The sequence below is a fragment of the Mytilus trossulus genome, chromosome 3, assembly GCF_036588685.1.
Source record: "Mytilus trossulus isolate FHL-02 chromosome 3, PNRI_Mtr1.1.1.hap1, whole genome shotgun sequence".
Classification (NCBI taxonomy): Eukaryota; Metazoa; Mollusca; class Bivalvia; order Mytilida; family Mytilidae; genus Mytilus; species Mytilus trossulus.
In genome coordinates this window covers 56,398,234-56,425,763 of record NC_086375.1, presented here as the reverse complement: position 1 = coordinate 56,425,763, position 27,530 = coordinate 56,398,234, and the positions used below count along the sequence as shown (strand labels likewise).

The 27,530-nt window shown below is 30.1% G+C and overlaps 1 protein-coding gene across 6 annotated transcripts; it reads left to right on the top strand.

Annotated features, from left to right (window-relative positions):
- LOC134711917 (protein phosphatase 1 regulatory subunit 36-like) lies at window positions 1–25,891 on the top strand. Of its 6 annotated transcripts, none has more exons than XM_063572902.1 (19): window positions 1–176; window positions 3,258–3,346; window positions 5,153–5,218; window positions 5,519–5,649; window positions 7,481–7,544; window positions 8,331–8,435; window positions 8,785–8,925; window positions 9,409–9,451; window positions 10,359–10,444; window positions 10,781–10,836; window positions 11,308–11,337; window positions 11,670–11,784; window positions 12,341–12,370; window positions 12,897–12,986; window positions 13,363–13,455; window positions 14,427–14,531; window positions 15,165–15,208; window positions 16,489–16,548; window positions 17,782–18,581. In XM_063572902.1, the coding sequence occupies exons 1-19, from the start codon at window positions 111–113 to the stop codon at window positions 17,844–17,846; spliced, it is 1,479 nt and encodes a 492-aa protein (XP_063428972.1). In that variant the 5' UTR covers window positions 1–110; the 3' UTR covers window positions 17,847–18,581. The 6 variants fall into 6 exon arrangements, with proteins under 6 accessions (XP_063428972.1, XP_063428975.1, XP_063428971.1 ...); XM_063572905.1 differs by lacking the exons at window positions 1–176; window positions 16,489–16,548; window positions 17,782–18,581 and adding exons at window positions 1,415–1,606; window positions 23,419–23,437; window positions 25,298–25,891; XM_063572901.1 differs by lacking the exon at window positions 1–176 and adding an exon at window positions 1,415–1,606 and having other exon boundaries at window positions 17,782–18,575.
- The last annotated feature ends 1,639 nt before the right edge of the window (window positions 25,892–27,530 follow it).

Here is a 27,530-nt window from a genome sequence, read left to right as displayed (position 1 = left end):
CCCTTGTGTTGTTGCCATTGGATAGCTTCAAAATGGAGGACAAGCCTTGATTTTTTAAAAGCTCGTTTACATCTTCGTTCCAGAGCTGGTTTAAAAACAATTACATAAATATGGCATCTGTTTCAATCAAAGGAAAGGCTACAAAGTCGATCTTTAAAACAGAAAGAGTCGATCCAGTAAGAATAACTGGCTGTATTTTCAGTGTTCACATCGAAATGTACTTCAAAACATATTCCCAACATTTACGAAAATAGCTTTACACTTGAATATTTTTGTAAATCATTTTTTGTTGTTGTTGATATGTGCTCTTACCCTAATCAATACATGAATCAGGTGTTTCCTGTGAAAGGAGTCAGTTGGGGCAGGACTAGGTGGGAATCTGGGAAGGGTCCATATATGAGGGGGATAGGACCTTCATCAGGACTCTGGGATCGGGTGTTTTTAAGCTCAGGATTTCATGATTAATTCTTTCAGGATCTGGGAATCCTTTTTTCTGAATTTCGGGAGTCAGGATTTACTTTATTTAGAATCGGGACATCAGGATTTCGTGTTTTTAAGTCTGGGATTTCGGGATCAGGACCCCTCCTATCCCCCCTCACATATATATGCGCACCAAAGTCTTAGCAAAATATTCAGTTTGTTGATTGTTGTCATTATCTGGTAGAAGTAGAAGAAGTCTTGACAGCAAACTATAAGAATACTTTAGATGTCCCATTCTTCTTAACAGCAGATTTTATATATTATTATTCTGTATTATATTATAATTGACACTTATAATATTGTAAAGAAAATCAAATCTTTTTAAACCGTCATTTATCTAAATATAAGATAAGATCTGCCTAGAAGATATTTTAAAAATTGTTTTTGAAACAGCAAAAATTCTGGTGGAAAACTAACTGAAAAAGGAAATGCATCTGATGTTGCCTTGTTGGTTGCTTAATGCCCAGTGGCAAATATTTCATGCATGTTCAGGACAAGACCAAGTTAAAAATAAATACAATGCCTGTAGGTTTTGTATTAAAGGCCATCTGGGATGATGGTCAGGGAATTTTGGACTGCCACTAGAAAATGAGGGAATATTGGATAGGGACAGAAATTTTGCCTTGCAACAGGCCACCTACGTTCCGAACCCTAAAAGAGATGTTGCAAGGGTTCTTTATCTTTATAGTCATGATATTATCATATTTTTTTCTCTCAATATTTTTCAAAATCTCCTGACAAAACTGTGTGGTTTGTTTTTATGCCATTAAAATGGTCTTTAGTTAAATTTAGACCTGAGACTACTATAGTTTCAGTTTAGACTGACTGAGAAACTGTCCCATTTCGGGCCGTAGATATACTCTATCGTACTTACTTTTTTTCGGTAAGTCGTTAGACCGTATTTTCATGCATAATTATTTCCCTTGTTTGAAAAACCCGCTAAATTACTTCCCTTGTGTTGTTGCCATTGGATAGCTTCAAAATGGAGGACAAGCCTTGATTTTTTAAAAGCTCGTTTACATCTTCGTTCCAGAGCTGAATTAAAAACAATTACATAAATATGGCATCTGTTTCAATCAAAGGAAAGGCTACAAAGTCGATCTTTAAAACAGAAAGAGTCGATCCAGTAAGAATAACTGGCTGTATTTTCAGTGTTCACATCGAAATGTACTTCAAAACATATTCCCAACATTTACGAAAATAGCTTTACACTTGAATATTTTTGTAAATCATTTTTTGTTGTTGTTGATATGTGCTCTTACCCTAATCAATACATGAATCAGGTGTTTCCTGTGAAAGGAGTCAGTTGGGGCAGGACTAGGTGGGAATCTGGGAAGGGTCCATATATGAGGGGGATAGGACCTTCATCAGGACTCTGGGATCGGGTGTTTTTAAGCTCAGGATTTCATGATTAATTCTTTCAGGATCTGGGAATCCTTTTTTCTGAATTTCGGGAGTCAGGATTTACTTTATTTAGAATCGGGACATCAGGATTTCGTGTTTTTAAGTCTGGGATTTCGGGATCAGGACCCCTCCTATCCCCCCTCACATATATATGCGCACCAAAGTCTTAGCAAAATATTCAGTTTGTTGATTGTTGTCATTATCTGGTAGAAGTAGAAGAAGTCTTGACAGCAAACTATAAGAATACTTTAGATATCCCATTCTTCTTAACAGCAGATTTTATATATTATTATTCTGTATTATATTATAATTGACACTTATAATATTGTAAAGAAAATCAAATCTTTTAAACCGTCATTTATCTAAAAATAAGATAAGATCTGCCTAGAAGATATTTTAAAAATTGTTTTTGAAACAGCAAAAATTCTGGTGGAAAACTAACTGAAAAAGGAAATGCATCTGATGTTGCCTTGTTGGTTGCTTAATGCCCAGTGGCAAATATTTCATGCATGTTCAGGACAAGACCAAGTTAAAAATAAATACAATGCCTGTAGGTTTTGTATTAAAGGCCATCTGGGATGATGGTCAGGGAATTTTGGACTGCCACTAGAAAATGAGGGAATATTGGATAGGGACAGAAATTTTGCCTTGCAACAGGCCACCTACGTTCCGAACCCTAAAAGAGATGTTGCAAGGGTTCTTTATATTCAAAGAGTGTGGTACTCTCTTTACTAGAGGCATTAGATTAAATGTCCACATTCTGACCAGACTAGGCTGCAAACTTGAGGCATCCTGCACAGCCAAATGCACACCCCATTTTGGCAAGCAATTTACTGCCTGCATGTCTAAAGAAGACCAAGTCACCATACTTTACTTCCCCAGTCACCCTTGTTGGTGTTATTTGTTACTTTTAGAGACTACATTTTACATATACATTTGTTTTTTATCTTTACGTCCATTCTTTTATATACATTTTTTTTTTAATTAAATGTAGCTATTTTGCAAGCACTAATTATAATTTAAGTCAAGCATATGATGCTAAAATTTCTGAAGTTGAAATACAGATGATTCCCTTTTGAAGAGGTTTTTAATTTCAAAATATGGACACAATTTTTCTTTTTGTCAAAAGCCTTATTATCTATAGTGTTTTTCCAGTAAATTCTGATACAGTGTACTTTATTTACTTATTCATATAATTTTAACCTCTCAATGTTGTAAGTAACAATTTACTGTGTTTCTTTATTTATGACATATCTCTGTGTCAACAGGTTATTTTAATATAAATAGTAACTTAGAATAATTATAATAAGAATGTTGTTTATTGAAAGACAAATCTTGACATCAATTGTAATACGCATTCACTTTTTATACAGATGACTATGCCATCCATTCCATCTAGTGGTAGATTTGAGTTCAAAATCTCAGAGCGTAAAGATGAAATACCTGTATTAGAATTTGTCAGGTATTTGAGATACTTTTATAGTAAAAAATACATTACACTTATAAAACATGTGCATGTATCAATAAGCAGATGTCTTTTTATGTTGGAATTATGATGATGTACATTAAATTTTTTAATACATTTTTGTGATTTTGCTTAGGATACAAAACAAACTTTGCTCAAATTCATTTTTAGCTCACCTGGCCCAAAGGGCCAAGTGAGCTTTTCTCATCACTTGGCATCCGTTGTCCTCCGTCGTTAGCTTTTACAAAAATCTTCTCCTCTGAAACTACTGGGCCAAATTCAACCAAACTTGGCCACAATCATCATGGGATATCTAGTTTAAAAAATGTGTCCCTTGACCCGGCCAACCAACCAAGATGGCCGCCACAGCTTAAAATAGAACATAGGGGTAAAATGCAGTTTTTGACTTTTAACTCAAAAACCATGGGGTAAAATTGTCTCATAGGACAAGATCTAACTGCCCTGAAATTATCAGATGAATCGGACAACCCCTTGTTGGGTTGCTGCCCCTAAATTGGTAATTTTAAGGAAATTTTACTGTTTTAGGTTATTATCTTGAATATTATTATAGATAGAGATAAACAGATCTTAACCTAGTAAACAATTTTACTGCATGTCATATTTGCTCTAAATGCTTTGGTTTACAAAATGTGTCCGGTGACCAGGCCAACCAACCAAGATGGCCGCCACAGCTAAAAATAGAACATAGGGTAAAATGCAGTTTTTGGCTTATAACTCAAAAACCAAAGCATTTAGAGCAAATATGACATGCAGTAAAATTGTTAACTAGGTTAAGATCTATCTGGTCTGAAATTTGCAGATGAATCAGACAACCTTTTGTTGGACTGCCGCCCCTGAATTGGTAATTTTAAGGAAATTTAACTGTTTTTGGTTATTATCTTGAATATTATTATAGATAGAGATAAACTGTAAACAGCATTAATGTTCAGCAAAGTAAGATTTACAAATAAGTCAACATGACTGATCCCTCAAGGAGTTATTGTCCTTTATAGTCAATTTTTAACAATTTTCTTAAATTTTTTTAATTTTTAAAATATTATTTTCAACTGAAACTACTGGGCCAAGTTCATTATAGATGAAGATAATTGTAAGCAGCAAGAATGTTCAGTAAAGTAAGATGTACAAACATAAAAATATAGTTTATATACCAATACACATAATATGGCTTCTACTAACGAAAGCTCCATTTGGAGTCTATGTGTTTAGAGATTACTTATGTCAGTATACCTTTCCTATATTGCCTAAGATGTACAAACACATCACCATCACCAAAACATAATTTTGCCATGAATCCATCTGCTTCCTTTGTTTAATATTCACAAAGACCAAGGTGAGCAACACAGGCTCTTTAGAGCCTCTAGTTTTTATTGTATTTTTATCATTATTCTAAAACTTAATGGGCAAAGGTAAAGTTATTCTATATGACTGATTTATTTGTTTTTACGAAAATTAAAAATTGTAACCTGATTACAATATGGTTAAATGACTCTGAACAAAGAAATATTCTACAGGAGCTATATTACAGGAGCCCGGAGCTGAACTGAAACTGAGGTCAACCGAGGCACCTGTATATACAAATCAACGCGGCACCAGCTGATTAACATGATTGATTTAACATTTAAAATGTTTAACAAGTATAATCTGATTAAAGGCGATAAACATAGATTGTAAGGAATTACTTTATAACAGTTAATGAGAATAAGTAATCTGATAATAACATGATAATAAAACCCAGTGATGCATGTAATAAATGAGAAACGTTACAATACTTATATTTTTCAGTAATAACCCAAATGCAGATAAGAATAAAAACAGGCGAGCTAAAGAAAGCAATAAAAGAAATGAAAGGTATGCATATATCTTAAACAAAATTTAACAATATGCTTAGCTGCTATCACTCTTCTATTTTACTTTTTCAAAAGAAAATACTTTTCTTTGAAAACTAGCAGCCATTTATGACCAAACTTGAACTGAATTATCTGTAATAAAGGTTTGTTTTCAAAGTCTACTTAATTGTTAAAAATGCATTTAAACTAAGTTGTAATGTAAAATAATCAATGCAAAAAAAAATAATTCTTTTTTGGCTATATTTTATGATTTGAATTTATTTTTTTCAGTTTTAATTTTTAATCATAATTTTCATTATAGAGTTACATCTAGTGTGGCCAAGTCGCATGGTCTTAGAGGGAAGAGTCAAAGAGGCAACCATCCTAAGTCACCACGTCCTCCTAAGAAAAGCTCCAGTGAACATGATACTGTTACACTTGATGATGTAAAAGGTTTGTAGATTTCTGGGGTGCTGAGTGAGACAACTGTTTGTACTACAGTGTTCCAGCTAGGTTTTCAAAAGGGCAGGGTGCCAATCCTGAAAAAGGGCATTTAACGCGCCATATGATAATATGAAAAGGGCATATTTTAATAAAAGATGTTAATCAAACATTTGTGTTAATTCGTTGAATCACAGGTTATACAAGAACAACATCTTTAGCCCATATAGAACTCTATCTTTCTACTTTTAAGGCTGAAAAACTTGTCAAGCAGCCTGTCACACAAGTTTTTTTATCATTGCTTGGCACAGTGGAACTTTATATGCAGTATGTTTTGAAAGGAGACCTGTTTCATACTGTTTCTATGGTCTACCACATTTTACCCGTTTCACCTTTCTACCCCTGCTGTGCTTGATGGCGATACAGCACAAAACAGCTGTGCTCAGTAAATTCACAATTTTAGGATATAAAGCAACAGTGAAAAATAGTATCAAAAATAAAGAATACAGAAAAAGATGACCAAGGCACCCTACCAACACTACTACTAAGACTCTCTTTAACTTTTCCCATAACTCAAAATAAATACATAAACATATATATTCTTAAGCAAGAAGTATGGAGAAATATTTTAGAATATGTAAATGGGTTACTCAATGCTAGGAAAAAAATCAGATTGAGTTATCTTTCTTTATTCGGATGTGCTCCTTCTTTGGAGGATTATAAACAGTACGTAAATATGATGTAAATATGATCACAATATGGCGGCTGATTTTGTTATTTTCGTATCAAAAATGAAGGCAGTCAATGACAAATACGTCTGAATTTTCTGTTTATTTTACAGAAAACAAGTAAAAAATGTCTTCAACGAGTTTATTATGGTTTTCCAACTTTCTGTCATTACGTTTCCTCCATGAAACTACAGTAAACATCGCAAATTGTGCCCAAGTTGTTGTACGCACATTTCTTCATAGATAATTGCCGACTGACCGCATCTTTTTGAATGAATTAATGTTGATGATCATTAATGACCCATCCGATAAATGGATTACCTATAACAACAGATTATGACACCAGTTGTAACCACTGATTAGCTTGGGGTCGTAAACAAAGTCATAAACTTTTCCCCAGGTAAAATTTAGTAATTAGCATATCATATCAATACGCAAATTAATATGCAATCGATCTTCAAAAAAGGCAGGGCGCCCTGAAAACTGTAAAAAGGGCACAGGGCGCCACTCAGAAAAGGGCGGGCGCCGCGCCCTCTGAAAACGGCCTAGCTGGAACACTGTACTAATATACTTGACAGCCAATAAGAGTTTCAGTCAGTTGATAAGAGATGCATCTAGTCTACAGGTATTCTTTAAAATAGAGACATGAAATCAGTGTTTACAACAACATCAAAAAGCATCCTGTAGTGTATTTTCTTTAGTAATGCAAAAAGTTTTGAAAAAAAAGGACTTTTTTGTTTCCAGTTTATTTACTGTTACTTTAAAATGTAGCTTTAGTTTTAGGGCTAAATATCAGGGAATTCTTGTTTTATTTATTACATATTCAATATGAAGAGAAGGCAATTCAGTCTTTTGCTGCTACCTAAAGGAAAATATTGTACTACTTAACTTATCTCACAATACTTGAAGATTAAGTCATTTGATTGAATTTATTTATATGAAATCTGTTGTTGAGATGTTAGCTCTTTAGCAACAAAGCTCATTTAATTTTATCATTATGCCAAAACAAATGAATACTCATACTCAAAATTGTACATATGACGCTACTGAAATTATAAATTGAACATTTTAATTGAGATATTTATATATTAATTATTGAGTTTTATGTTTTTCAGAGGTAGCACATGGGTCTCTGTTAGAGGGAGAAAATGTTCCTGTCACATTTGATGGCATATTCCAGTAAGTAGTAAAATTTATACTTACACTGAACACTGTCTCTCCTCATTAAATGCTTTTTTTCTCCTCATCAATGCTCAGTCTCCCCTTCATCAAACATTCTGTCTGTCCTCATCTTAGTGTGTTAGCAAAAATGATAGTTAATAGACCACTTTTTAATTCATTGCCTTTCTGTCCAAAAGTTTTGTTTTAGTGAACATCATTCAAACCTTTAGGGCATTGTCACTGCTTTCCCATGTTGATGGAGTGGTTGAAAAAATATGATGTTATATTGCATGAATTATTTAGCAGCTAAAATTTTCACGATTGATATTCAGCACTGCTGTCATTAGGGAATTGTGATAAAGTACCTATGGTACAAACATTATTTCTTCTTTATCCTGCATAATGCTGATCAAGAAGATACTTGATGAAATTTAATAGAGCAGGGATACAGGCAATCCCCTCTTTCTTGTAAATGACGTCACAGAGCGTACAGACTTAACAAACTTTTATGGGGAAGAACATAACTTAGAAGTGGTCTTTGTAAATGACGTGACAGAGCGTACAGACTTAACAAACTTTTATGGGGAAGAACATAACTTAGAAGTGGTCTATTGAATTTATTTGTGCATGAAAACTTCTCTTGTTTATACTTTTTTGTAAGTTTTTTTAATCCAACATGGTACGTTGCAAAGAACTTCATACTTTTATAACAAATTGCAGATGTTCCCCTTTACATTTATACTAGTATATTTTATGGTTTTATTGATTTGATCTGTTGATATGAATTACTTTATTTTATTGTAGTGCTGAAGAATTTGACAACTTTCTGATGCACCTTTTGATTTACTTCCACTGCTTCATTGATAAGCTTGAGAGAGAAGAAAAGATTAAAAACATAGCAGGATATATGTAAGTAGATACTTTACCAAAGGTTTGTCTTATTACCATAACTCTTAATCACAAACATAACCACAAGTATGACTTTATTACATTGAATGTAGGTTAATTAAATTAAACATGAATAAAATAACTTACTTTTTCAAATAGTATTTTTTTAGGGAGATAACTCCTGATCATTAATTTCACCAAAGTCTTGTCACAACTTAGTTTAATCTTTGTTAGATGTGACTAGGGAAAGAGATAGCTCTTAATTACATCCATCATGGTATCAGACAATCAGTTTTAAACCTTCAAATAACTTTAACCTAAATATACCAAACAGCTGTCTATAAAATATCTACCATTCCAACTTTTCCAGAGAGCCAAGTATAAAGGAAAGAGAAGAATTTGAAGCTGCATGTGAGAAGCTTAACATTGCTCAGAAAATGCTTGGTCAGTCACATGGAATAATGGTGCTAGGATTAGGGATGGAATCTGAACATCACATGTCATGTGGAAAGTAGGTTCACACTTTGCACCTATTCAGTTTGAAATTTAACTTCTTTGGGAAATTCCTTCAGGTTAAATGGTATTTTTTACTCTGGAACATTTCATTAATCTAGATATTTACCTTAAGTTGATAAAAGAATAATATACACCAAGCACTATTTTCACCTAAAAAAATGTTTGCAGAGAAAGTCTATTTCTATGTTTATCTGAATGCTATTAAAATAAAAGTTTTTACTTCATGTACTAAAATTTTGCCTTATATGCTAAAAAATGTTAAATAAAATACAACATAAAGATTGCCTATTATATGCTAAAACACACAAAATAAACAACATTAAGATATCACTTCTCAAACAATTTTAGAGAGCAGATATTCTGAAGATATTGAAATGATTAATATTAATCTGTCTTTGTATTTAACTTGAAGAACAAAATATGTTAGTGTTATCATGAAATTTCTTATTTTTACACATACTTTTGGGTTTCTTTTCAGATCAAGGGTGTCTGCTACATTACGGGACAGACATGTTTTTGAGGTAATAGAACAACTTAAATTCTGGTTATGTTTAATAACACATGTTCTATATTATGTCCTATATCACCAAACCTGGTATTCTTCTAGTTCCAAAAATGTTTTTTTTTCAGAACCTTTTCTGTGTTTTGTTTCTTAAAAGAAACAGTTGTCCCTGTTGCATACAAGTGTTTTTAAAAATTTATACAATCTCAGTTACCGTAGTTTGTTAAAATTGCATTAAACATAAACTTTTTCAACATGTTTATTTCTTAGAAAAAAATGCAATACTGTTTACCATCTTAAGTTGTACAGATACTTTACCACACTTTACCTTTTCTAGCAGACTTCACAGCAAGTTATATTTATAACTTTGTTGATGTAGTTGTATGATAGAAAATAAAACTTTAACATATTTGTAATGATTAATATTTGTATTTTCTCTATTTGGAAAAGTCATGAAAATAAATTGCTCTTGAAATATTTTTTGGTTCACCTAATTTAGTAACAATGTTTTAGATGTATTCAGTGATAACCAATTAGTTGCAATACACACACATCTTAAATCATGTGGTCGATGTTTATCTAACTTTTAATGATAAAAAAAATTCATAGAAAAGATCAAAGATTGTATATAAAGATTTTTGTTGTCATTTAAGCCGTATTTGGATTTTATTCATACTGCATTGACAAAATCTTCAATGATTTTTTAAAACATAAATTATTAAATCAGGTTAATTATTTTTGATACTGAAGGATTATAGTGAAATGTGTAATACACCTTACAAGATAAAAAAAAAATGTTTAACACACACACACTTATTATCTATCCTACAGAGGATTATTCTTTTATCAGACAACCTGTAACAAAAATAGAATATTATTTATATTGATATAAAATAAACTATATGATATATGTTTTTATTTTCTAGGTTTTATATAAATTTTGCCTGTTTGTTGTCTATATCACATTCAAAAGAAAACTACCTCAGGATGTGATTAGAAAGGAAATTGGAAGGTAAGACTATTATGATTGTTTATTCAATTTATATCACATTATTTTTCTAAAGACTTAGAAATAAAGTAGCTGCTAAAATAAGTTGATTTACAGTATACTATTTTCAGCTTGGTTTTAATAAAAATAAATGCTGTGATAAAGACCAAAACATAATGCTTTCATTAGAGATATTACCATTTTTTTTAATTCCAGGATAATAAAAAATAATCCTTTAAAGGACTTGCTTGTTTCATACAATAAACCACATATATAAGTAAAATCTTTTGAAGTTTGATGGTATATAGTGTCTATTTTTAATATTTTTTTATTAAAGTATTGTGTATTTATATTTTACAGAATGTTGCGGTCAGATACTTTCAATCCAGCTATAAGAGTTAAACAGACACCAGATCGTAAGTATAAGCTAGTATGAGATTGTGCTTTAATATTTCATTTGTAGCTTATTTGTCAATAAAAATCTGATAAAAGTTGTGGTTTTCATAGATAAGTTTTATTTTAAAGATCACTGTCTTGATTTAGCTCTTTGGTTTCTTATTTCAACCTATTAAAGTTTCATGCAGTGATTGATTGATTGTAGGTATTTAACACCACTTGGCTATACAGTGGTGGTTAGTCTTTATTGATGAAGGAATAGGGAGTACTTAGAGATAACCACCAACTTTGAGTAGGAGAACTGACTATCCTAAAAAAATAATATATTATGCAGTGATATCATTTGACTCGAGTTTTTCACAACACAGTTATAAAGAGATTTATTTTAGAGTTTATATTGAAAAATAGTTCAATTTTGGTATTTTTTAAGGATTGGTAAGATTTTGTTCCAATTAAGATACAATTCTTAACACTTTTGTTTTATTTTGCAGCAAAAGACCAGAGGTCAAGCATGTTAATAAGTAAGTGAAATAAGAATTTTCCAATTACAGTAGGACTTTTTTCTATTTTATTACTAGATTTCTATATATTGATTGAATTGAATATAAAGCTGATCCTACTGAATGATTATACCAAAAAATGTAATAAGCTTTGACTGCCAAACACTATGTGATGAACAATTAGTCAACAACAAAATGAAAGTAACCTACAAAGTGTGATATTTATAACTATCAGTATATCAAAAATCAGGATGTGATTGATATATGATATATATTCTTGTTAAAAAATGTTGAGGAAGAGTAAATATCATACCTACCTTTAAGCTTCATATATTTACCTTTTATTTTTTAAGAAAAAGCTTTAAAGGAATTTAGAGAAATAGAAGTACCACTCCAAGAAAGGAAAGGAATCTCAGATTTACAAGAAGTGTTCAAATTCAATGCTGCTGAATACAGACGGAATCACCCGTGAGTAATCCATTATTATCAAAGAAATATTTCCTTGTCTTTCAACTTTTCTTTTTAGTCTGACCATGTTCTTATATGCAAATTGCTAATTTTGCTACAAATGTTTTTTATTACTAGACACTATGTGCTGACACAATTAAAAGTTTTCTTTTGATTTGCATGTACCTTTACCAATATGGTTATGGTGCATTTTCTAAAAAGGAGAACCAAAATTATATCCAAGATGTTCTGGAAAAGTGCTCTTTTTTTTTCATTGGCAGTCATACCACATCTTACTATTTTTATATCAGTGACTTACTCTTTGACCTGAAAAAAATAGTATGACATGGGCAGTATATCTGTGAAATGTTATGATACAGGTGCCAATTATTGTTTCAGTGTGCAGTCAATGGAAATGTAATGTTCAATCCTGGAAATGAATTGTATGTTTCATATCTCTATAAGAAATGTTTAATTATAAAATAAAAAATGTAGGTAAACATTTTTACACATAAACAATTGATTTCAATCCCACTAATTTATAATTTCCTGATCTTTAATTTTTGATATTTTTCAGGAGACGACCAGCAATAAAGTCAATTATTCAGTAAGTATTAAGATCTACAACAGCAATCTCATATACCTCTCTGCATGAATACAAAATTACTTTTCTTTCATGAATGCATCATAAATTTTTATTTGAATGGTCCTAAATCATCATTTAAGTGTTTTTTGGGGAAAAAAATTGATAGAGATCGAAGTGTGATACTTTTTCTTTTCTTCCTTTAAAGTTGAACTATTTTTTTTTTAAAGTATACAAGGCTCAGATGAAATTTAAAAGAACAGTAGAACTTAACATTTTTGATATATATTTAGTTACAACACCATGGATTTAAAAAAGAAAAACCTCACAGTGAGTTCCTGTACTTCGAAACAAACTTGACCTGAGTATCTAGAATATGACTATAAAAAAGAATCAATTTTCAAGGTCCTTAAGTTTGATGTCATTTGTTAAATATTTATGCAGAAAATTAACTATTAGAAAAAAGCAGGTGTTATCCAACACATAAGGGTTGTAGAAATCAGTAACCATTTTTATAAATACTTATTTTGGTAAAACATCTTTTTTGCAGTCAAAGATCCCCAGCTTTAGTTGCAGTATTACCATCTGCAAGTGAGAATTCTGAGTGGCTTTTTAGACGATCAAGACCATTATCTCCCAAGTAAGTTAATATATAAATTATTTTAATAGCTGTTACAGAAATAAGAATATGGGGGTCTTCTTATGCACCAATATTTAAATTTGTTTAATTGTTTTTTTATAATTTAGAAAATTCAAATTTAAATCAGATAAAATGTAATATAAAAAATGTTTAGGACTGGGGCTAAAGACTTTTAAATACTGTTGTTGATAGGATAGGCTTAGCTTTCATTATTTGGTGAAAACATCTGAAGTGTATCTTTCTCATGTAACACAATTTTTAATGCACAGACTACAATGTTTTAGGAGCCTTTGTTACATCTCATTATTGTGTTTGTTATTGTATATTTATTCACATTTAATCAATAAAGAGTGATGATTTATTTTCATTATTTCAGTTCCTTATCAAAGATAGGAAGAGAGGAAGGTGAAGATGAAATGGACTCAGAAGACAATACACTGGACCAAATCATTGAAAAGAAAACTTTTAAGTAAGTATTACACTAATTTGTCTGATATATATATTGTCAGAAGACAATACGCTGGACCAAATCATTGAAAAGAAAACTTTTAGTTAGTATGTACAGAAGTTGTCTTTTTTTTATGTAATTTATACATGTTTATTGTTTCTCGTTTTTTTTTATATAGATTAGACAGTTGGTTTTCCCGTTTGAACGGTTTTACACAATTAATTTTGGGGCCCTTTATAGCTTGTTGTTCTGTGTGAGCCAAGGCTCCGCGTTGAAGGCCTTACATTGACCTATAATGGTTTACTTTTTATGACCCACCTACGATAGTAGAGGGGCATTATGTTTTCTGGTCTGTGCGTCCGTTCGTATGTACGTTCGTCCGTCTGTTCATTCGTCCGTCTGTTACACTTCAGGTTAAAGTTTTTGGTCAAGGTAGTTTTTGATGAAGTTGAAGTCCAATCAACTTGAAACTTATTATACATGTTCCCTTTGATAAGATCATTCTAATTTTAATGCCAAATTAGAGAATTTATTCCAATTTCACAGTCCAGTAAACTTAGAAAATGATAGGCATCCATGTACTGTGGACACATTCTTGTTTAAATTGTTATTCGGATGGAGAGCTGTCTCATTGGCACTCACACCACATCTTCCTATATATCTAATTACACTAATTTGTCTGATATATATATGGTTTTGTATGATAGTAAAAAAGATAGTTGATGTAAATTAGTTTAAGGAAGACAAAACAGTTTAACATTTATTTATTTACATGTATAACTAAAATGGATAGATATATAATTTTGGCTAGAAACTTTTATTAAAGACACAGATTTCCAATCATCAAGATGTACTTATGAATTTGTCTAAATCAATCGACAAATGTACACATTTCAAAGGAAATGATGGATTGAATGGAGTTTTTGTATCAATTTATCAATAATTCAAAATAAAAAAGAAAGTATATTGAATGAAGATATTTTTTGTTACAGAGTGGGTATCATAGGAGATCCAAAGAATTTATACAGTGCAGATAAACTGATGCCTGTTGGTGGGGAAAATGAAGATGAAGAAAATGAGGAGGATGGTTCAAAAAGGTTTGAATTGGCTTTTTTTTTGTAATATTTTGGTTTCTTATTTTACAACATGCAAGAATTTGATTCCATTTCAATCAACAAAGAATATATTGACAATCAAAATGTAAGCTGCTTATCAGCCCTGATAAATATTGAAAATGATGTGTTATGTTCTGTTTATAAAACATTGACACAAAACTAATAATAACACCATTTTTACCTAGAATCTAAAAATAAGTTGATTGTTACTTCATTTCTGTCTTTGCTTAGAATAGAGAATGGAAATGGGGAATGTGTCAAAGAGAACACAACTCAACCAAAGAGCAGAAAACAACTCTGAAACTTTTAAACTTTTCTGATGTGACTTATTTATTAAAAAGAAGATGTGGTATGATTGGGAATGAGACAACTTTCAACAAGAGACCAAGACCAAATGACACATAAATTCACAACAATAGGTCACCGTACTACCTTCAACAATGAGCAATCCCATACCACATATTAAGCTATAAAAGGCCCTGAAAATGACAATATAATATAAAGAACAAACTATAAAAATCAGTTGAATGAAGTCATTGTTGCTGTGTCAACAAAAAAAGATGATATTGAGTGCTTTAAATAATGATATTTGACATTTCTTATTTTTCTTTTTAGAACACAACCAGAAACTAAAGAAGCAGAGCCACAACCTCCACCAGGTTTGTTCATTTTCTGGAATTATTCTGGTCATTACAGGGAGATAACTCTGTCAAATCAGCTGAACTTTTTAATCACAATTTATTGTTAAGAAAATATAAAGCTTCTCAGTGACCCAATTTATTCTTTGTCAAACTGCTATATATCTTAACAATTTTTTCCAATAATGTGTCTGGTTCAAGTTTTTTTTTAATTTTATATTTTTTTCAATGGGTCAAAGTATATATTTTGTAAAAATTTAAGAAAATTTAATAAGCTGAATTAATTTAAGTCAAGGTGTTTGGTACCACCTTTTTTTGTGTTTTCTGTCAAGTTTAATGGTGCATCAAAGATCCAAAACAGTTGTGCTGTCACACATTGTATAACAATAAAATGAACATTAAAGAATAAACTCAATTTCAGTGCTCAGGGATTTTCATTTCATATTACATGTGATGCATCAATTCAATTTAAGTTATTAATAGCAATGGGTTAGTATTCTCTCACATCACAATCATTATATTAAAATGGTAAAAAATAAAAAGGGATGGTTATGAATGAATTTCAAAAAAAACTATGAACCTGAAAATTATGTAATTTGAATTAATGAACTGAAGTTAGTCTTAAGAATTTGTTATGACAGATGATTTTATAGTAAAAATAATTTGAAACTTAACAAATAGATTTATTTCAGAAAGTTTATGAGTCATTAAGTAAGGTTTGAAAATTTGCATGGGTCAATAGCACTCATTTTAGCGTGTCTCAAAAATATCTGAATTTTGCATGTTGCATAGATGGTCGGCACCTATTCAGAAAAGGATTTTTTTTTTTATCTGACATATGACATTTCCACTTGCACCATGAAGCACACTGAAACATGTTGGATGCTTATGATTTTTTAATACTGCATATGAATATTGCAATGCTTATTTTGCATGCCATTGATTTATGAGAAAAAAGAATTAATAGGACTTTCAAAAAATCTTAAAATGAAATCTTTTTGTAATTTGTTATTTATGTCTTGTCATCATTGTCTCATTGGCATTTATATTTTTAAACTTAAATCTTGCAAAAAGTTATATCGTTCTTTTTAAAATAAAATAACATTCAACAACCAACATCCATGTATAAGTTATCATCTCCAAATAATTATACCTGGTAAACTATTTCATTTTTGGTTCATTCTTGCATTATCAATTATTTCAATTTAAAATAAAATATAAGGGTAAGGTACAATCTGGTTAGAACAAATGTATTTATTATTTGTAAAAAAGCTTCCATATATATGTATTGTGCTTCATAGGGCGTGTAGTAGCTCGGAAACAAACACTTAGTAGAATATCACACAGGCCAGGCGGCCATTGTAAGTGAAGGGCAAGTATGGAACTACAAACTAATAGTTCAAGTTATCTCCAGAATACACTAATTTTAAAATGATTCCAAAAGTAGTTTAACTGACTATTTTTTAAAATATTAACTATAATAATTTTGATTTAAAATATAAATGTTCTTGCTTTTTAACATTACATAGAAATTGTAATGCAAATAATATGCAATCAATGAAATAAAACTTTCTTTAGGCTTATATGCAGACCTTGGAAACCCATAAAATTAGATATCATGGAAAATATTTTTTCTCAATTCACGTCAATAAATGAATCCACAGTTTATTGGATTTTTTTGTCAATCATCAAAGCCACTTTAAAGGAATGGACATTGAAAAAGACCTATATCTTTTATATCTATATATTTCAATTTGTTTTTTGAAATTATATTGTTTTACAAATTAACAATAATCTCTGATTAAGGTAACTAATTTGAAATTAATTCAATATAAGACAATATGCAAAACTCAAGCATGTATAGTTTTCTCTTCTGAAATAATTTCTTTCTTACTTACACATTACTAAATAAACATTTTAACTAAACAATTTTTAACTTTTGTTAAACTAAGCAATCATGCTTTATTTTACATTTGTTCAAAGAAATAAAAATGCTTTTATTTTTTCAGATGTAAGGTACTGCTTTTACCAAAATCTGAATTGTAATCATGAACATGATGCAATTTTATTTTGAATTATGTGAAGTATCATTTTTATTGTAGTATTACATGGTTTCATTGCCAATATACTTGACTGTTTGCTCTTGATTAGGAAACAGTCATGAAGTTATGACATTTTAGAATCATTATTTCTTCTGTCAAATATTAATTAGAAAAATTTTGATAATACCTTAATATTATTTTAATTGAATAAAACCTGAATTTTCAGAAAATGATTGTTGTAACAACTTCACATTGCTAAGAGGTTTTGTAATTTTTTTAACTTGACATTTGGAATGGTTCATTGTTGATTCATAACAATGTAAAGTGCTTTATGAATTTAATTGCAATTTTTATTACATTTTATGGCACATAAACTATATTCTAAAGGTTTTAATGGGCTCTAAGTTTGGTTAGTGTTACAATAAAGTTTTGAAAAGTATATATATTGTCCAACTGTAAAGAAAACTACTTTACATTCATATTGACTTATTCAAATAAGATTTAAGAAGACATATTTTTTAATGTGAAGATTTCCTTTGTTTTTCTTTATAGATCAGAGGGTCAGTAGACAACAGACAGCTATATCTACTGCCACAGCGGATGCTGAAGATTTTTAACCAATCAAGTTTTACTGCACGGTTCTTCCAGCCAATCAGGATAGTTAATTCACAGTTGATATTTGAATTGGGAGACTGTTGGCTCAGCTAATGGCCCTTTAGCGAATCCAGTCACATATTCCATTTATGTTTTCTTAAAGTGTAAAGTAATTTCCAATTCATTTTTGTTTATGTAATATTACTAAGTTACTGATTACCTAAGAATTAGAAAAAAAGGAAAAATTGAAGTTATAATAATATTATGTTTGAGGTACTTTCTTTACAAAAAGCTCAATTTTTTAGGAATTATGTTTTGTACCAATGAATAATGAGGCATAGCAGTATTACTTGATTCCTTTTTTAATAAGAAGTAATATTGTTTCAAACAAAGCGTAGTTTTAATGTTTTCTTCAAGAAATGAAATAAATAGAGGATAGAACTAATAATTGTAGCCAATAGAAATATATTTTATTGTAAGTAATAAACAAGCATCTGTGATAAAGCTTTTCTCATGTTTTGGAAAAGAAAGGGTTTCATTGTATAGAATGATTTTTAACTATATACACAGATCCTGTGATGCACCATGACAGGGTTTGTGATAGAATGAGAGAGAACTGTATTTTACACATTTTTATTCATTGTGATATTGTTTTATAGTTTACCATTCATAATTATGTTCTATATGTATGTTTCTGTTATTTGTAATGTTTTTTTAAAGAAATTACAAAAAAAGAGTGAAATGTGTTTATTTTCTTTGTCTACGCCTTTCTGTCCCAATGTTCAAAATCAATGCCTATCATAAAGAATTATGCCACTTGGAAATATTAATTATGTAAAACATTGTGTTGTAAGCTTTTTGAAGCATTCATTGCGCATTCATTGCTTGTTGGATTGTTATTTTTGTATATAAATTTTATGTCAGCAATGTCCAAGACAAATTTTAAAACAGTGCTGATATATTATTTTTCCAGGAGTTATGTCCCTTAGAAATGGAAATTCTACACCAAATTGGATTTTAATGTGTTCCCATGTGCACAATTTGTACTTGCTATTTTGTAAACTTATATCAAACAAGGGTTGATTATTAAATAGAAATTTCTGTGACAAGTTAAAAAAATCACTATTTTTGACCGAGTTTTGCCCCTGCAAATAAAATTAGATTATGAATTGTATTATAAACACTCTTGCACCTATATTATTTGTAGGATTGTTATGAGATTTATTTTAAAGAGTTCTTTCAGAAATGGCTTGAGATAATTATTTTTTATAAGTTATTGCTCTTGGACCAATAAAATATATGCAATTCAGGGTACATTGAAGTTCCCTTGATTTCTGCTCATTTAACAAAATGTGGTGTGTGAAGTAAACCTTTGTCCATCTGTCCATCTCTAGAGGGTGTATAAATGACAAGTTTACTATGGAGAAGAACATTTTATCTGCAGATACTCTACCTACCACGACATCCATCAAGTTCAAGCTTAATTTTCATACTTGCCACTCTCACCAATCCAGACTTAAACTTATTGAATTTTCTGAGATATTTTTCTAGGTATAACCTACACTTTGCTTTGAATTAGGACATTCTTACTTTAAATAATGAAAAAGGTTTCAAGATGGATCAGTTTGCAAAATTCAGTTCAGGACAACTGTAAAAGTAACATTTGAAGCTGAAGAATTTTGTCTATATTGAATGGATTTCTATGTACTACAGAGTGAGATAAAAAAAAAAATTCATGATGCAAATCTGACATCCTGCGAAAAAAGTAAAATCGCAAAAATACTGAACTTAGAGGAAAATCAATTCAGAAAGTCCATAATCACATGGCAAAATCACAACAAAACACATCAAAAACGAATGGACATATTCCTGACTTGGTACAGGCATTTTCAAATGTAGAGAAATAAGCTTGGCGATTTTAAAAAACAATACATAATTATCAATGAAGTCTGAAATATTGACGAGTATGGTGTAGGTTGTACTCTTATAAGTACATCTCTAAACTATTAAAGTGATATGGATGAAGGTCTTGTGGTTTCTTAAGTTAAATATGGACAGAGATCGAATTTAACTTGGTATTTAAGATTTGAAAAGCTTAGAAAAAAGAATATACAGTATAGGTAAAAAATAACAAACTGATAGCTGATCCATTTCTCAAAGGCATCATTTCATCGAGTTGTATGATTGTAAGTTATTTAGTAACTGAGATCTATACACTAGCAACCTGACAAGCAGGAACACTTTATCAAAAGGAAGGATTTGGAATTGTTTACGTTTTATTCATCACAGACTGGTTCAAGTGTTAATGTCAAAATTCATATATTTGGCGAAAAAGCTTGTTTCACATCACACTTGTGACTACATCATCACTCTGAGAAAAAACAGTTTGATACATTATTGTTGTAAATTTATTATAAACTTTAAATGCAAAGATATTGTCTACATAATGTTTGTAACAAGTTAGGACTTTGACAGTTGTTATTCATTCGTTTGATGTGTTTGAACTTTTGATTTTGCCATTTGATTATGTATACTTTTTGAGTTTTCGTTGGAATTCAGTATTTTTGTGATTATACTTATTATATATACGAAAACTATTCTTAAAAGCAGGTCTGAATTGTTGGAAATAGTTGGTGTTAATTGTCCAAGCATCGATTGTGGTTGAACTGATGCAAGATTTGGTTATCTGACATTGATTTTTACCTATATCCATATGGGTGAATCAATTTTTCCCAAATTAAGTTAAGAGGGGAGTGTGGGGGTCTGAAAAAACTATGTGAATTAAGTTTTTTTTTATCCTTCATTGAACTTTTGATGTCGTGTGTTACAAATGGAGTTGTTTAGAATTATATACAAATGACAAACATTGTAGAGGTAATTTTGGTGAAACAATACATGATGTGAAGAAACTTAAAAGTTGCTGAGAAAAAAGTGACAATATAATACCATCCTTTCATGAGGGGATATGAATCTGTAGCAACATTTTCCAAGCGAAAATAGATCCGAAAACAAAATATGAAAATAAACCATCCTTAAACTTATGAAAAAGGTTTGCCAGCACTTTTAGATCAATATCACAACACCATCAAACTTAACTGCTTCATTTTAAAATATACTCCTAATGAACAACAATCTTAAGGATTAACTAACCTTAGATTAACTTAACACCAGTTTTAAGTAAAGGAATAGGTAAAATTTCCATAATAGAACTTGAAGTTTCAAAATAAAACTGTTTCTAATAAATTCTTCAAACTTGAACCTTGATCTCAATATTGACAAACTTGCAGGTAGTGATCATGCAGTCGTAGTCTGATGAATATGTCATCTGCATTATTATGATTAATTTTAGGTTTAAAGTATTAAGCTTTTAGTACAAGTAACTCCTTTACTTAACATTGTCTATGAACAACAAATATGAGGTCAGATGAACCGTGCCAGACAATAATGAACACCTTAAAATCATTTCATCATACACTAACTGTAGTGAGTGGTTCTATTGATAAAAGTACAAGACAAACAGATAAACCACAATGGAAATTGAAATGAGGTAAAAGTCGAAAGAATCCTGTTGGACAGACATATACAATCAATCTACAAACCAAGTAACAAAAAGTCGACCATTGATAAAAGTATTCCATACACCAAATAGTGATGTATTGCCTATAGTATATGAGAAATAGACCAAACCATTAAAACTTAACCTCATATAATAAACCGTGAAATTGAGGTCAAGGTCAGATGAAACATTAACAACTTACAACCATTGAATACATCAAATGTAGTTGTAGACTTCCCCTCAGTGATCCATGAAAGGTGGAGGTCAGGTTAAAACTGTCTGACATAGACCTTGCAAGGAATCCATATACCAAAATATATTTATCATATAACTCATAAGTAGGTTTTTCACATGACAAAAATACTGTCATTATTTTTCCAAACATTCACTTAACCATGAAATGATGTCAAGGACCATAGAAGGAAAATTGGTTACATAAGTTACCTGCATAAGAGATATGATGCAGATCCTCTCAAGACTACATTTTAAAATATAAAGCTTTTACAAGGAGTCTACGACTTTATTGATGGTCTCACAGACTGCCACTTTTTTCACAGGAAACAGACAATAAAAACAACAATTTAAAAATGTTATGCGTCTGAAGCTCTTTCTTGATAATAAAATCTCAGGGCATTATCAGATTATATTGGAAGTTGGTATGAATTACAATATCATTTGAAGCCCCAATGATTATGTGCTTATCTACAAAGTTGATACTGCTTCACATGAAAATTTTAACTGTTTTAGCATTGTAGAGTGGATACTTTCCACAATATGTCCAACATCATCGTTTTTTTTGTGGTGCTTGTGTTGCTCAGTCTTTAGTTTTCTATGATGTGTTTTGTGGACTGTTGTTCTTTTCGTTTTTCTTGAGCCATGGCATTAGCACCATCCCTCATCTGTTTTTTTTCCAATCGATTTATGAATTTCGAACAGTGGTATACTACGGTTGCCTTTATTTATGGCATTGGTATATATGTTACAGAGAATTTGTATAATTACAGAATTCCTTGATTTTTCAGGGAATATGTAGAATCACTGAAATTATTAGTAATTATATATACTAGTAATCCCTAAAAATGACCAGTGATTTTACATAATTACTGAACATTTCAATAATTATTCTACATATTCCCTAATATGATTTCAGGGATTATCAATAATTTAGGGATCCCTTGTTTATTAAAAAATAAATGATATAGACAAATTATATTTTTTTTCTTTCATATTCCTTGCCAGATGAAATAATTTTGCTTTTAAACACATAGGAAAATCTTAAAAATATAAACAACACAGGGTTTCGGGATGAAGTTGAAGATATCAAAATTAACAATAATCAACATTCTCTTTATAGCGATACTCAAGACAGCACAACATAAAACTTTTCCATTAAAATACAGCACTAAAAGTCTAAAAGGTTGAATTAAATGTTAAAAGGTTGTTCTAGCCTGGAATTTATAACATAGAGAACGTAACTTTTCATATTGTGTTTTTTGCTTAAAAGCCAGCGTCAAATGAATATTCATGTTCTATTTGTAAATCAACAGAGCTTGGTTTTTTTTTTGTGGTAAAGAAGATTATGGAACATCTGTTTTGTGGTTTAGTTTGTTTTTTGTTATTCGGTTTTTGTTTTTGTGGTGTCAAATGAACAAGAAAATTCAAACTGAGAGAACTTACACATCTAAATGTCATGATGATAAAACAGGCAAAACTAAGGCTTGATAAATATATTTTTTTTATAGAGGAAACTGGCATTTGGTTTCAGTGCTCAGGGATTTTCTTTTCATATTACATGTGATGCATCAAATCAGTTTGAGTTATTAATAGCAATGGGTTAGTATTCTCACACATCACAATCATTATATTAAAATGGTAAAAAAATAAAAAGGGATGGTTATGAATGAATTTAAAAAAAAAACTTTGAACCTGAAAATTATGTAATTTGAATTAATGAACTGAAATTAGTCTTAAGAATTTGTTATGACAGATGATTTTATAGTAAGATTAATTTGAAACTTAATAAATAAGATTTATTTCAGAAAGTTTATGAGACATTAAGTAAGGTTTGAAAATTTGCATGGGTCAATAGCACTCATTTTAGTGTGTCTCAAAAATATCTGAATTTTGCATGTTGCATAGATGGTCGGCACCTATTCAGAAAAGGATTTTATTTGTTTTTATCTGACATTTCCACTTGCACCATGAAGCACACTGAAACATGTTGGATGCTTATGATTTGTCAATACTGCATATGAATATTGCAATGCTTATTTTGCATGCCATTGATTTATGAGAAAAAAGAATTAATAGGACTTTTGAAAAATCTTAAAATGAAATCTTTTTGTTATTTATGTCTTGTCATCATTGTCTCATTGGCATTTATATTTTTAAACATAAATCTTGCAAAAAGTTGTATCGTTCTATTTAAAATAAAATAAAATTTTACAACTAATATCCATGTATAAGTTATCATCTTCAAATAATTATACCTGGTAAACTATTTCATTTTTGGTTCATTCTTGCATTATCAACTATTCTAATTTAAATAAAATATAAGGGTAAGGTACAATCTGGTTAGATCAAATGTATTTATTATTTGTAAAAAAGCTTCCATATATATGTATTGTGCTTCATAGGGCGTGTAGTAGCTCGGAAACAAACACTTAGTAGAATATCACACAGGCCAGGCGGCCATTATAAGTGAAGGGCAAGTATGGAACTACAAACTAATAGTTCAAGTAATCTCCAGAATACACTAATTTTAAAATGATTCCAAAAGTAGTTTAACTGAATATTTTTTTAAATATTAACTATAATAATTTTAATTTTAAATATAAATGTTCTTGCTTTTTAACATTACATAGAAATTGTAATGCAAATAATATGCAATCAATGAAATAAAACTTTCTTTAGGCTTATATGCAGACCTTGGCATAACCATAAAATTAGATATCATGGAAAATATTTTTTTTCAATTCAGGTCAATAAATGAATCCACAGTATATTGGATTTTTTTGTCAATCATTAAAGCCACTTTTAAGGAATGGACATTCAAAAAGACCTATATCTTATTTCAATTTGTTCTTGGCAATTATGTTGTTTTACAAATTAACAATAATCTCTGATTAAGGTACCTAATTTGAAATTAATTCAATATAAGACCATATGCAAAACTCAAGCATGTATAGTTTTCTCTTCTGAAATAATTTCTTTCTTACTTACACATTACTAAATTTATATTTTAACTAAACCATTTTTAACTTTTGTTAAACTAAGCAATCATGCTTTATTTTACATTGTTCAAAGAAATAAAAATGCCTATATTTTTTCAGATGTAAGGATACTGCTTTTACCAAAATCTGAACTGTAATCATGAAATTTTATTTTGAATTATCTGAAGTAACATTTTTATTGTAGTATTACATGGTTTCATTGCCAATATACTTGACTGTTTGCTCTTCATTTGGACACAGGCATGAAGATATAACATTTTAGAATCATTATTTCTTCTGTCAAATATTAATTAGAAAAATTTTGATAATACCTTAATATTATTTTAATTGAATAAAACCTGAATTTTCAGAAAATGATTGTTGTAACAACTTCACATTGCTAAGAGGTTTTGTCATTTTTTTAAACTTGACATTTGGAATGGTTCATTGTTGATTCATAACAAAGTTAAGTGCTATATGAATTTAATTGCAATATTTATTACATTTTATGGCACATCCACTATATCCTAAAGGGTTTCAATGGGCTCCAAGTTTGGTTAGTGTTACCATAAAGTTTTGAAAAGTATATATATATTGTCAAACTGTAAAGAAAACTACTTTACATTCATATTGACTTACCGTATTCGAATAAAATTTAAGAACACATATTTTTTAATGTTAAGCATTTCTTCTTTTTTCTTTGTAGATCAGAGGGTCAGTAGACAACAGACAGCTATATCTACTGCCACAGCGGATGCTGAAGATTTTTAACCAATCAAGTTTTACTGCACGGTTCTTCCAGCCAATCAGGATAGTTAATTCACAGTTGATATTTGAATTATGAGACTGTTGGCTAAGCTAATGGCCCTTTAGCGAATCCAGTCACACATTTCATTTATGTTTTCTTAAAGTGTAAAGTAATTTCCAATTCATTCTTGTTTATGTAATATTACTAAGTTACTGATTACCTAAGAATTAGAAAAAAAGGAAAAATAGAAGGAAAAAATGAAGTTATAATAATATTATGTTTGAGGTACTTTCTTTACAAAAAGCTCAATTTTTTTAGGAATTATTTTTTGTACCAATGAATATAGAGGTATAGCAGTACTACTTGATTCCTTTTTGAATAAGAAGTTGTATTGTTTCAAACAAAGCGTAGTTTTAATGTTTTCTTCAAGAAATAAAATAATTAGAGGATAGAAGTAACAATTGTAGCCAATAGAAATATATTTTATTGCAAGTTATTAACAAGCATCTGTGATAAGGCTTTTCTCATGTTTTGGAAAAGAAAGGGTTTCATTGTATAGAATGATTTTAATTCTAATATGACGTGCTTCTTTCGCTTTGTAAACAACACTGTGATAAAATTCTCGATATATCTATACTTAGCGCAGACTCCGTGGTGTACATAATAATGGCTGTTACAATATACTTCCCACGTAAATCCACATGTATTGAAACCTATTTGCAAACCCTTTGTCGATTTAATTGTTTTAAAAATTGCAATTCAGAAAAGACAAAATCACTTTTATTCTTATTCGGATGCATAATAAAAAGAAGTCATGCATAAGAGCTCGGAGAAACCAACAAAATAAAAATAAAATAAAATTCCGCGAAAGTCTATTTATGTTTTTGGCGCATTTAAGTCATTTCAAAACATGACGTCATACAAATGAAAACTCTAGAGTTGAACGTTTTCTGTTACGTTAACTATTGACATTTCGTTTACTATTGTATTAAAATTGATTATCAAGGTAGGTTATGTTTGATTTTCTATTATATTGCATTATTCGCATATGTGCTGATTTCAGCAAGTCAACATGGCGGCTCATTGGTTACGAAATGTCAACTTTGGATTTGACGGTAGCTCACGGGAAAAACATATAAATCAACATGACAATTGTTGGTTTTGAGAATGAAACATATTTTTTTTCAGCGGTTGTTCACGAAATAATCCGTGCAAGCTACGGATCTATTAAAATGATGAGCTTTATCTAACAGGGAGTAAAAAAGAACAGCCATACACACAGATTTACCCACCCTCGCTTCAGTTTTTTTAATGATCGTATTTGTCCTATTAGAATCGAAATAATTCATGGAAGCCATAGATTATTGGAAATTTACACATGGCCTGGGCCGTGATATTCGTTGATTTTATCCCTCGCTAACGCTCAGGATAAAATTCGAATATCACGGCCCAGGCCATGTGTAAATTTCCAATAATCTATGGCTTCCATGAATTATTTCTTAAGTATATACACATGTCCTGTGATGCACCATGACAGGGTTTGTGATAGAATGAAAGGGAACTGTATTTTACACATTTTTATTCATTGTGATATTGTTTTATAGTTTACCATTCATAATTATGTTCTATATATGTATGTTTCTGTTATTTGTCATGTGTTTTTTTTAAAGAAATTACAAAAAAAAGAGTAAAATGTGTTTATTTTGTTTGTCTATGCCTTTCTCTGTCCCAATGTTCAAAATCAATGCCTATCAAAAAGAATTATGCCACTTGGAAATATTAATTATGTAAAACATTGTATGGTAGGCTTTTTGAAGCATTCATTGTGCATTCATTGCTTGTTGGATTGTTATTTTTGTATATAAATTTTATGTCAGCAATGTCCAAGACAAATTTTAAAACAGTGCTGATATATTATTTTTCCAGGAGTTATGTCCCTTAGAAATAAAAATTCTACACAGAATTGCATTTTCAAGTGTTCCCATGTGCACAATTTGTACTTGCTATTTTGTAAACTTATATCAAACAAGGGTTGATTATTAAATAGAAATTTCTGTGACAAGTTAAAAAAATCACTATTTTTGACAGAGTTTTGCCCCTGGAAATAAAATTAGATTATGAATTGTATTATAAACACTCTTGCACCTATATTATTTGTAGATAAATAAAGGCAACAGTAGTATACCGCTGT